The following is a 12,836-nucleotide window of genomic DNA, read 5'->3' on the forward strand; positions in this document are numbered from 1 at the left end:
AACCTGGGCTAGCCAAAAAAATTGTATAAAGGCAAGTTCAACACTGAAAAGATTTGTTTTATTTGTCAATCAGTGACAACCAGTTTTCATTTTCGAGAATTCCATCTTCGTGCCATTTAACTGGAAAGAGCTTTCCTTTAAGCTTCGAGAGATCAGATTCAAGTCTCCACTTGCAGTTAAAGTTATACAGGAATTTGTTGTCATCTGTTTAGAAGAAAGTTGTATGTGATCATCAGTAACTCCTTCAAAAACGTACCTACCCACTACCCCTTCTTGCCTCTGTAGACCTCTGCTTAAGTTACTAGTTAGACATGTGGGGGATGGATGTGTTTCAAAACATGAAGTACTTGAACTTGGTATCAGTCAGCCTCTGGGATGACTGCAGATAAATTCTGTGGAGTAGATTTAATTTCTGTCTTGCCTTTAGTTCAAGCAGCTGATTTATTGTGTGAGCCTTCTTTCTACTTCTGTCATTCAAATGGATGTATGTACTTAAGTAGCAGCCATTTATCTCCCTTTTTAAGTAAGTAACTAGAATTTGACAGGCTTTTTTTTTTATCCTGTCCAAACACAGTAAGTATTTTCACAGGTACTGCAGTACAGAAGATGAGAGCAACACTTGTGTGTTTGTTAGTATAGTAGTGCATACTTGGAAGAAGTCAAGCATGATAGGTGAAGTTTCTTCTTCTGGGGTTTTGCTGTCCCAGCATTTTAACAAAGCCAGATAACCTTTTAGTTGCACAAATTATTTTTCATACTTCGTTTTAGTAGGAATTTTCATGGATAGGGAAATGCTGCTACTTATTCAGTCTTTGAGGATAAAAGTCACATTTAAAGGGCATAGCAGATAGTCCTGTATTTGTCATGTTGAATAGAGCATTATACATTTTATTAATCATAAGTGAATATGTGTTTAGTACTTTATGAGCCTTTGGATGTACCTGAAAAGTTACTGCTTGTGATTGGGTTTTTAGTTAGGTTTTCCACATGTTAGAACTGGAGTCACTGTGTTTTAAAAGACTTCGTATGAAGAAACAAAAGAATATTTATATTAAGCTCAGTTCCTGAGAGGGGTGATGTAGAGGAAGGTTTTGCTTTGTACCATTATTGTAATAGTTACTACATTTTAACATTTTTAGTAATCTGTTATTCTGATTCTTTGATCTGTTTTTCTTTAGTTAGTGCAGGTTGTGGTTCTGCAGCCATTGTAACTCATCCTATATTGACATCTGATGAATGCTTCTCTCCTAAGCATTTAGACAAATCTTTATTCTGTTTTATAGCTGAAATGAAGACTCCAAAACGCAGGCAGCCATTTGTCCCATTTGCTCTAAGAAATCATACTGGATGCACACTCTGGTTTGCTACCCTAACTACAACTCCTACCAGGTAAGAAGCTGTTGCAGTATCACTGTGACTGTCTGGTTTCTCTCCCATGTCAGCCAAACCATAATGTTTTCAGTACTTTAGTTTTCTTCACTAGAAACATAGGGAACTCCCAGTCTTTCTTCATTAAGAGCCTTTTCTTTGGCAATAAAATAGCTTTACAACTAAAAAAAAAATCTTTTTTTAAGAGTCTCAACAGAGTTAGAAAACCCATCAGAGACATTCGTAGAATCATGGGATAGTTAGGGTTGGAAAAGACCTTAAGATCATCTAGTTCCAACCTCCCTGCTGTGGGCAGGAATGCCTCACACTAGACCGTGTCACCCAAAGCTGTGCGTGGCCTTGAACACTGCCAGGGATGGGGCAGCCACAGCTTCTCTGGTCACCCTGTATCAGTGCCTCACCACCCTCACAGGGAAGAGCTTCTGCCTTATCTCCAACCTGAACTTCCCCTGTTTCAGTTTGAACCCATTACCCCTTGTCCTATCACTACAGTCCCTGATGAAGAGTCCTTCTCCAGCATCCTTGTAGGCCGCCTTCAGATAATATAGGCCTCCTTCATGGTATGTATGTGTTTACTGCAGGAATGTATAGACTGAGGCAGACTAAAAAGCACTTGTTACTTGAAGTTGTTACTTTGTCAGTTTGTGAAATGATGTGATTCTCTTCTCAGGGCTGCCCTGTCTCACAGTGGGAGTCCAGGTGTGGTTCCTGAGGAAAATGGGACATTGCTGGATGATGCCCACAATGTCAGTGAATGGCAAGAGGTTATTACTGGGGAAGAGATTCCATTTGAATTTGAAGCTAGAGGAAAACTCAGACACAGGTGAAGTGACCAGGCTGTGAGATGTGTTTTGACACACTCATGTATGAAACATATAGGATCATAGTTGTTGAGGACACTAGCAGATGTTAAATAAAAAGCAGGTATTTTTTAAATCTCCTGTTAATATTTTGGTTTTAATAAAACTCAGGTATAGAGTGAAATTATCAGCTGTCTAGAAACCAGCATATATTGCTGTTGGTGGCAGCTGTTCTAGATATGAGTTGATCATCATAAGCTTTTGGAAAGACTTAGGGGCCTCAATTACAAATCATATGTCCTTTATTCTAAATGGGGGGGAGTGGGCACATTGGTTGTTGAGCATTAGTGTTGTCAGTGTTAAGAACTAGAAGAATGTGTTAGCAAATATGTAGCATGCTTTTATTTTTGCTTACATGGTAGTTGTACTTCTGTATGTTCATTAGGGAAGGTTGAACAGATATAAAATCATGTCTTGATCCATGAGATAGAAAATCTCTTGAGACTGTTTCTGGTTTTTTTAACTCTTCAGGGAGATTCCTTTTTTTGGAATCTAGGGGATATTCTTGAACTGTTTGATGTATAATAATGCTTAATAGTAATTTAACTTGATCTGACTTGGTAGGCACACTCACGATCTGAGAATTCACCAGTTGCAAGTGAGAGTGAATGGCTGGGAAGAAGTCAGTCCAGTGTCTGTGGATAAAGTTGGAACATTTTTCCGATATGCTGCACCAGATAAGAACTCATCCTCTTCTACTGTAAGTTCGATTTTGAGTGTTAGTTTTAAAAGAATATGTGATCTGGGAGTAAAGATGTTTCCAAGATTTTGATCTTAAAGCAGCTGCTGTACGAGATGGTCCTCTTCCCAGTTAGCTTGGGTTGGAACAGTTTGGAGATGCTGTGTTCCTAACTGGCAGTTTTATGAATAACAAAAAAACAGAGTAGTTGGTGGTTAGTCTGTGCTTTGCAGTCAGAGCTCCCAGTGACACACTAATATCATGAACTCGTGGAGACTGTGCTTTAAATTGGTACAGTATCTCAGCAGCTATTTTTATTTCTTCTACTGCAGGAATGCTTTTCATGTGATTAATTTACTTAACACTGGCAATTTCCTGTAAGCTTAGAGATTGTTGAAATATGTGGCTGCTTAGACAAAATATACTTACTGTGAAGGAAAAATGCAAGTGTAATAATTCATAGGCTGGCAGTTGGTGGTTCAGGCCCAGTGATCAAAATGATCTCATGGATTGCAAAACTAGTTAAATTTTGAGCTCAGCTACTGAAAATTGTTGAGCACCGGAGAAGTTGGAAGTGGAGATCTTTTGGGTATAAAACAGGATTAGCATTTAGTTTCATGAAACTACTGACAGGAGCTAGTAGTCTCTGATTTGAATTAGAGATTTCTGATGCTTTCATATTGACGCATAAAAAGCATCATCTCTCTGTAACTTGATTATTGAAGGGAAAGAATGCAAACCAATGAGAATTGCTGTTCAGAAACATCTGTAGCTTCTTTCTTGTTTTTCAACAAACCTTCTTTCTTCAATTCTTTTCAAAGCAGTATTACAAACAGTTTTTGCTAATAGATTTCTGAAATGTTTTCCAACCTGTGTTGAAGATAGCTCAACGAAAAGCGATAAAAATACTGTTTATTCTTCTGTATTACAACTGAGCATAACAGCTGAAAAGCTGAACAACCTTAACTTTCTTGTTTACTATTTTCCCAGCTTGGAAGCCCAATAAGTAGAACAAATATAATACATCCACAAGTCTACGTGAGTATATATTTTTATTATTTGAGAGCTACTTAAATAAAACTAGCATAATTCTACAGTGAGTTGGCTTTTCCATCCTTCTAGAACCTTATCAAAAGTGGAAGTCAGGCAAACAGAATGAACTTTCCAATCAGTATGTGAATTCCAGCATGTGAGCCCATATGAAATGTGGATTTCAGGATATAAGTGGACTTTGTTTTATGCAGGAGATAGAGCACCTCAGTAGGAAGGCAGCAAAGAGTGAAGGAAGTATGAATATTCTAAGGCAGCGTCACCTTACTTATTTTAGTTTTGACAGATAGGAAAGATGAGTGGCTCGTAATTATATGAGTCTTGGAGTTCAAACTCCATGAATTTATGTAATATAATAGAGAATGTATAAAGTGTTCTTTTAGGGGCTCTATTGCTCTTATTTGAACTTGCATCATTCTGAAAATGATGAGAGTTACTAGTACATAGAATTACTTTTTCATAGTTAATTTTATTGTGTTTTGAGGAGGAGGGTATGGGATTATAAATCATTATTATCAAACTATATATACCTTAGGTGTTGCACGCAGCTGGACTCAGTTGGTAAGCTTTTACTCCAGCAGTTACTGCTTCAAAATTGAGGTGTCCCTCTTAGAATCATAGAATAGTAAGGGCTGGAAAGGATCTTAAGATCATCTAGTTCCAACCTCCCTGCTATGGGCAGGGACACCTCACACTAAACCATGTTACCCAAGGCTCTGTCTAACCTGGCCTTGAACACTGCCAGGAATAGAGCATTCACAACTTCCTTGGGCAATCCATTATCTCTTCTAGACATAATCATTACCTGAGCTTTTTAATGCTTTTAAATATCTTCCAGTTTTCTTCATTGCCTCCAGTTCGTGTGGTATTTGAAGTTACCATGGAAGGTAGTGCTCGGAAAGTGATAACAGTGCGCTCAGCCTTGATGGTGAAGAACAAGCTGGAAACACCAATGGAACTAAGGCTAGACAGTCCTTCTGCTCCTGACAGTAAGTGTTGTATATTTCTTACATACTGTGGGGGATCTTTAGCTTCCCCCACAAAAAGATTCACCCATCTATACAACAAAGTAGCCCTCCCTGGAGGGGAAATTGGTAATATTAAGAAGAAAATGATCAGCAAAGTAAGCTAGAGAACCCACTAGGAATTCTGCTTATTGTTCAGGTAAATGGAGAAAGCTGGGACTCTGCAAAGACTGAATCTTATTTCTGTAGGTAGCATGTTGTATCTTTTATCAGTAGTCTAGAAGGCTTGGGGAATTACCATGCAAAGGAACAGTCTAAAAATGTAGTGATAATTTAATGATGTACCCAAACTGTAATGAATGAGGTCCTTTTGAAATAAGCATTTTCACTAAAGCATCCAATCAAGAAGAATTTGAATTCTAGTAATTTCATCTGGCTCCTTTCTGAGGTTTACACACCTAAGTATGTCTGCTGACAGATTATTAATAGGACTTGAAACAATGGATTGGGGTTTGAAACATATATAAAGTACCTAGTGTTTTATGTTAAATCCAACTGGGTTGCTTCAAAAATTTGGGACTTACTATATGAAAAATTTTATCCTTTCCAGTTAAAGGGCCTGTTTTAATATGTATGTTTTCCTCTCTGGTTGCAGAACCTGTAGTTCTTCCAGCAGTTATGCCAGGACATTCCTTTGCAATTCCATTACATCTTACATCTTGGCGTTTGCAAGCCAGGCCAAAAGGAATGGGAGTCTTTTTCTGTAAGGCTCCAATTCACTGGACTAATGTTCAGAAGACAGCAGAGATCTGTAGCAGCAAACAAGAGTGTCATTCAATGGAGTCTGAAAACAGCCGTTTTTTCAGGTAATTAAGACCTAATTGTTTTCCTGTATTATCTTCTTCTAATAAATGAAATCATGTGAAAGTGAAAAACAGGAAAGAAGATCCTTTAGAGATGAAAGCTGCTGCAGTTTAATGGGATGTTTTGTTTGGTTTATTGACTAATGAGAAAGCATTGAAGCATAAATGCTGAGTTTCCGCAGAGCTCCTAGGAAGCCCCTTTGACAGTGCCATTAGTCTGCGAACACAAAGTAAGCATACTATTAATATTTATTGTAAAAAGGAAAAGGTTAGGAGAGAGAATGTGTACTGCTGTTAAATTATCTAGTCTGTCTTACCGAGGATAACGGTGATTTGCCATAGTGTGGTCCCAAATACTCATCCTTTGTCATGAATGTCCTGTGCTCTGTTCTAAGCTCCAGAATGTCACTGCATGGTGAGGACTTTAATGGAATTTTGTAGATATGTGGTATGATGGATTTAGGGATGCTCTCAATTTAGGAAATACGGAAATTATGGAAGTTGTTTCAGGAAAAGACCTTTACATAATGTTTATAGTTACTGCTGTGTGTCAGTTCCATAGTTCATTTCTTAATCTGCTGGCTTTGAATGTATCACAGGGAGGAAAATTAGCAAATTATTTAAAATGGAGGCTTACTTACTCATTATTTTGCCTTAAATAATGAAAAACTAAGCATCAGGTGGCCAAAGCAAGGATACATCTACTGGGAAGAAGGACATATTCAACATGTATGCTTAAGAATATGATTATACTCTGTTGTGGTTTAAACCCAGTCAGCCATAAATCACACAGACTCTTTTATTCCCCCCTTCTTGCCCTCCCCCTGCTCCTGGAGGAGAATCAAAAGAATGCAACTCCCACGGGTTGAGATAAGAACAGTTTAGTAACTAAGGTATAACACAAATCACTACTGCTACCACCAATAATAATAATGATAAAGAAAATAACAAGGCAAATGAAGAGAATACGACACCTCACCACCCGCCAACTGATAACTCGCCTGACCCCTCCCGACTGAGCACCAACCAATACCTTGTCCAACCCCGCAGTGATCCAGCCCTTCTGGGTAACTCTTCATTACATCCTGGGCATGACGTGCTGTGGTATGGAATACCTCTTTGGTCAGTTTGAGTCAGGTGTCCGATCTCTGCTTCCTCCTGGCTTCCCCTCCTCACCGGCAGAGCATGAGACTCACAAAGTCCTTGGTCAGTCTAAACATTTGAGCAGTAACTAAAAACATTGCTGTTATCAGTGCTGTTCCCAGGCTGAAAGTCAAAAGCACTGCACCAGCTACTAAGAAGAAATAAAAATGACTGCTACTGCTGAACCCAGGACAACTCTAATAGTTAAAATCTATTTAGTGATAGTTGATAATGTTTTTTTCAAATTTGTGAAAGTTGGTAATCTGTAAAAGCAATTTTCTGTTAAGCTTTTTCAGTTACTAAATTAATTCTTTTGATTAAAATCAGAAAACTCTCATTGTCTAAATGTTAGGCATAAATACAAAATACTTTATAACGAAACTCCAAAGAGCTTATGTGGAGAATGATTCCAAATGATGGTTTTGCTGTCAGTCCTGAAAGTACAACATAATGTGGGATTCAATGCAGTACACAAAGACAGGGTTCAATTATTCTGTCAAGTTCATAGACTTCTCACGTGTGTTTGCCTTCACAGGTTTTGTGTGGCTATAAAGAAAGAAAATTATCCAGATTACATGCCTTCCAACATATTTTCTGACAGTGCTAAACAGATTTTTAGGCAGCCTGGGCATACTATTTATCTATTGCCAACGGTGGTAATCTGCAACTTGCTACCTTGTGAACTTGAGTTCTACGTTAAAGGAACACCAATTAAAGGAACACTAAAACCTGGCAAAGAGGCAGCATTGCACACAGCTGATACATCTCAGAATATTGAGCTTGGTAAGGTTCTTTTTCAGATCCCCCTTTCTCATCCTCCTGGAGAGGTACCTCTATATAATTGTTTCTTGTCTAAAAAACCATAGTGTCAAGAAGATTGACAGCATTGGTATGATTGTCTCATTGGGTTGCAGTGTTTCTTATAGTTAATAACCAAGTGCCAATCCCAAGAGAATTAGGAATATTGCCATCATTCCCCAGATCTGTCAGCTGTCTTGATCTGTTCCTCATTCAAGGTCTTTTCTCATTTTCCTGAGAGTGGAAGCTGTAGAGAACAGCAATAAAGAAGGGGATAAATCAAATAAGTTCCCAAAATTTTGGGTGATTTTGTTGTTCTTTCTGACAGAAAAAGTTGGTGTTGACAGTGTGTATGAAATTTCTCAACTCTGGCTGTGCTTCTGATGCTTGAGGTGGTAATTAGCCCTAAGCAGGGTTCTTCATAGAACTTTTTGTTGATGCTTGTGACTTAAATTGGGGCATTTCTTTGTGAGGTTGGAGGTTACTATGCTGGAGCGATTTTAAAGTTAATCTGGATAAGCTATTTGAAATACTCAGGTTCAGCTGTAAGAAACACCAGCCTGTCTGCTCATGAAGAAACCAATGTGCCTGTGTAGGTGATGTTTGGTTTTATTTTTGTAGGGATACTGCTAGAAAACTTCCCAATCTGCAAAGAGCTGTTAATTCCTCCTGGGACACAAAACTACATGGTGCGGATGCGGTTGTATGATGTCAACAAACGACTGTTAAACTTGACCATCCGGATTGTGTGTCGTGCTGAAGGTTCTCTAAAAATACTGATTTCAGCACCATACTGGTTAATCAACAAAACAGGTAAGTTTGCAGTATTTTCTGTAACCATAAACTGGGAAATAAAGATTCCATGCAGTGTTAGGGTATTTCCTAATTTGTTTTTACCATTTTCATTTTAATTTATGCAAAGGAATAACACAGTTTAATACTCCATCTTGTTGTGTTTACTTAAAGGATTACCACTCATCTTCAGACAAGATAATGCAAAAACAGATGCTGCAGGTCAATTTGAAGAGCATGAGCTTGCTAGAAGCCTCAGTCCACTTCTCTTCTGTTACGCTGATAAAGAACAGCCAAACTTGTAAGTAGTACTGTAAGAGCAGCAGACAGGAGGAACCTTACAAAGTATGAAAGTAATTCTCAGAGGATTGAGTGCTGATACACTATTATGAATATTGTGTAGGAAAAGTCCATGTTAAGAGAACCTGTTAAATTTTTAAGATTCTAAATACTAAAGTAAGCATACTGGATAGTTAGACATTGTGTACTGAAAACTTCTTGGTTGGCTAATTCTGTTGTGTCTGCATGCTGCTTTGGGTTTATTTTGTATGTTTTGAACTCACACTTCTTTGTAAGAAAATCAAAAACCTTTTGAAGAGAATTCCCAAGTTGTATAAATTACTTTGTTACCACTGAAAACCCCCACCCCAACCCCCTAATCCTAAAATCTGACTGTTAATAGAGAAGTAGTAGCAGTCACTTAGTAAACCATGTAAAGCCACATGCAGCAGAGTTACTGTGATTCTGATGTAAAAGGAAATGGCAGGATTTTGGAGAGGAAACTTTTCAGTTACTTTATCTGGCAACAAGGAGAGAACTTTCTTTTTCCATTAATATAAGAATATGATTTAAAACAAACTTACTTGAAGTGTTCTGGAATTCTTGCTCAAATGAAGAATGGTTTAATTTATCACAAAAAAAATATTTAATTTTTTTTTCCTTTCAAACTAAAAGACACACAAATGTTGTTGTGGTTAATCAGTCTGAAAATTTCCAAGCCTTTTACGTGACATGGTCACTGAATATTTGCTTTTAATTGAATAATTGCTGAATTATTGCGCTGAATTTAAACGTATGTTAAAAGAGCTTCTGGCAGAAATGCAGAATGGATTACTCAAGAAGAGATTTATTGTGGCTTCTAATATTTTTATATTTAAACACAGGTGATCTTTTGTACCTGGGTATGTGTTTGATCATCAGTATTGTGTTGATACCTGATCCTTCATTTAAATGAGTAAATTTGTATTTTCTTCTCACCCTTAGTTGTACAATGCGGGTTGGAAGAGGAATCCATCCTGAAGGCATGCCTGGCTGGTGCCAGGGTTTCTCCCTGGATGGTGGTAGTGGTGTGAGATCCCTGAAGGTGATTCAGCATGGAAACAGGCCAGGCCTCATTTACAGCATTGGTATGTGCTGACGGGAACTTTTGGGAAATATTGTAGAACTTGAGAAGATATAATGTCAGTGGCACCAGAAACAGAACGATTGCAGTAGGGAAGCATATGTTGTTATAGGTTTTTGTGGGTCTGGAGAAAATTATTAAACTAGAAAGAGTATTTTAAGTGGGTTTATGTCTTTATTTTTTTATTTCACTAGCTTAAAAATCAGTTTTGAGTTATTTTCATTTTCACATTTCATCACTGAGTGTTAACTGCATTTACACATTGTTCTGTTTCTGTGTCTTTATTCCAACATTCTAATATACTTAGAAGTATGTTGGATATGCAGTTTCTGCCATAGTACTGCCACAGAAGTAGCACATGACTGACCAGTTACAGTATACGGACACTCTAAATAATCAAAGGCAGTAATGCAGTGGGATTTTAAACCTACTTAGAAAGTAGTACAGCCATGTGAACTTCAGGAGTCCAAGAAAAAGAACCTTTGTTATGTGAAAGGTATTGTGGCAGATGTCTTGTTTTATAAGTAATAGCTTTATTTTTCGCTTGTTTCTATCACTAGGTATTGATATTAAAAAAGGCAGAGGCCGTTATATTGATACATGTATGGTAACATTTGCACCCCGTTACCTGCTAGACAATAAATCAACCTACAAGCTTGCTTTTGTCCAGCGGGAGTTTGCCAGAGGTCGGGTAAGATGCTTCCTGTTGTTACTTGTTAATAGAATACTTGCAGTCAGTCACAGCATCTTCTAACCAAAAGGAACACAGGGGTTATACTTGAAAGTATTGTTGGTTGGTCATGGAGATCTTTCTCATTACTCTAGTACTAGCATCCACAGAACAGAATAATTGCTGTGTTGATATCTGAGGGGTATTGTAATTTTTAATACCTGTAGGATATGTATTTACCAATTTCTGTTACTAGGGAACATCCAATCCCGATGGCTACATCTCCACACTTCCTGGTTCCAGCGTTGTGTTCCACTGGCCACGTAATGATTATGATCAGTTGTTATGTGTGAGACTAATGGATGTCCCAAACTGCATTTGGTCTGGGGGCTTTGAGGTCAACAAAAATAACTCATTCCATATTAATATGAGGTAACTATTATATATAAATCTTCTGTACCATGCTTCCCTTTTCTGATAGAAGCAGCTGTTGAACAGCTGGGTAAAGCAGATCAGAAGCCTACTCTTACCTCTCTTGCACTTGTTTGTTCTTGTTCAGGGACACTTTGGGAAAGTGTTACTTCTTAAGAGTAGAAATTACTCTTCAAGGAGCCACATATCGCGTTGCATTCAGTGACACTGATCAGTTACCGCCACCTTTCCGCATAGACAATTTTTCCAAGGTAAAAGAGAAAAAAAAATCACTTTTCTATTTCTTAATAAAAGAAGAAAAGTAGGACTTTCATGTTTGTTATAAGAGGGAGCCGACTATCTTATGTAATGAAATAAAATTAAAGTATATGTAGCAAGAGGTATCTGTAGATAATAATTGTAATTTTCTGAAGTTTTAGTAAAAATTGGTAATACTCAACTGGCTCTTCATGTTCAAATAATAGCACTATCGTCTGGCTTTCATGAGTGCATTAAAAGACATACAAAAAGAACATCATTACTGATGAGAAAACTGTGCTAGGGCGGTAGTTTCTAATCTAACCTGTGTTATTCTCAGCACTTGGATAACCTTTAAAAAGAATTCAGACTATTGCTACCACTCCCTTTATTTCTGTTTTTAGGCTTCCCTGTTAGTGATTATAAAAATAAGAGAATTTACTTTGTGACTTACTGACTGTCTTGTGGTCAGAGCAAGAGACAGAGCTTGTAACAGTTACTAGTTCTCATTCTGGATTTTGGTACTGAACTGTTAAATGGAAGTGGTCAAGTCTCCTAATTTTGATTAGGTGGGTTTGAGATACTGCTATGGTACTAAAGACATTCTGTACCATGGATGACATATAAAAGCAAAGATGATATTTCTCATCCCTTTGAGACTCTCTTTAATTGATGACCGAACGGAAGAAAATGCATGTGAAACCACTGGGGAGGGGAATGAGCAAGCTGAACATGTTTGTGATCAACTCCTGAGAAGTGAACAAACAACAGCAAAACACCAAACAACTGTCTGGTTAACAATTTCTGTGTGAAACCAAATCCCCTCTCATAACTGTTGCAGGTCCCAGTTGTTTTTAATCAGCACGGTGTTGTCGAGCCGAGACTGTACACTGAGGTAAAGCCCATGACCTCTCTGGACTATGCCTGGGATGAACCTATTCTACAACCTTTCATAATGCTGACAGTCAAAGGGGCTGGCTCCTCGGAAATCGTTTGTAGCATGAATGACTTCCAAGAGAGCAAGCAGCTTTACTACGAGAACTTCATCTATATTGCTGCTACATATACTTTCTCAGGGTAATTCTGTCTATTAGATGAAAATATGTTGAATGTTCACCATGTTCTTTAGGCTTTACATTAATATTCTCTTAATGGTTGCCGCTGGAAAGTTACTCAAATTCAGAAGTTAAGTCTTTAAGTCTGGCAGTTGATGAGCCCTGTGTCTTACCTTGTTTGTGATAACTTGGTTTTATAGGTTCAGCTTACCACTGTTTATCACATAATGAGGAGAATTTAGCATAGGGCATCTGCTGTGCTCCTACTGTCTGATCTTGGAAGAACAGAGATATTTATAGTCACATCCAGGGGCTTAATTTGATTTGGTGTATAAAGAACATTGACTGCTGGACATACCTACTTATAACATGCCTGTCAGTTGTAAACTTGCACTAGTTGATAATGCTGTTGAAAACAGCTATGGAAGGCTGATACATGCTTTTTTGCTTTCCTCAATATAAGGCAGAAATTTTTCCTTGGAATCCATCTGCTTTGCCTGA

General features: G+C 37.8%; 1 protein-coding gene across 2 annotated transcripts in view; it reads left to right on the forward strand.

Moving 5' to 3' along the window:
- VPS13D (vacuolar protein sorting 13 homolog D) overlaps positions 1–12,836 on the forward strand; it is a 99,786-nt gene that overhangs the window by 39,238 nt on the left and 47,712 nt on the right. For both annotated transcript variants that reach the window (XM_034068220.1, XM_034068221.1), the window contains 14 exons: positions 1,284–1,389; positions 2,060–2,212; positions 2,814–2,949; positions 3,919–3,966; positions 4,817–4,967; positions 5,599–5,809; positions 7,485–7,732; positions 8,369–8,560; positions 8,714–8,840; positions 9,803–9,945; positions 10,502–10,632; positions 10,868–11,043; positions 11,171–11,294; positions 12,122–12,357. In XM_034068220.1, the coding sequence (XP_033924111.1) occupies positions 1,284–1,389; positions 2,060–2,212; positions 2,814–2,949; positions 3,919–3,966; positions 4,817–4,967; positions 5,599–5,809; positions 7,485–7,732; positions 8,369–8,560; positions 8,714–8,840; positions 9,803–9,945; positions 10,502–10,632; positions 10,868–11,043; positions 11,171–11,294; positions 12,122–12,357 (2,182 nt within the window). The remainder of the gene's footprint in view (positions 1–1,283; positions 1,390–2,059; positions 2,213–2,813; positions 2,950–3,918; positions 3,967–4,816; positions 4,968–5,598; positions 5,810–7,484; positions 7,733–8,368; positions 8,561–8,713; positions 8,841–9,802; positions 9,946–10,501; positions 10,633–10,867; positions 11,044–11,170; positions 11,295–12,121; positions 12,358–12,836) is intronic.

The sequence above is a fragment of the Melopsittacus undulatus genome, chromosome 12, assembly GCF_012275295.1.
Source record: "Melopsittacus undulatus isolate bMelUnd1 chromosome 12, bMelUnd1.mat.Z, whole genome shotgun sequence".
Classification (NCBI taxonomy): domain Eukaryota; kingdom Metazoa; phylum Chordata; class Aves; order Psittaciformes; family Psittaculidae; genus Melopsittacus; species Melopsittacus undulatus.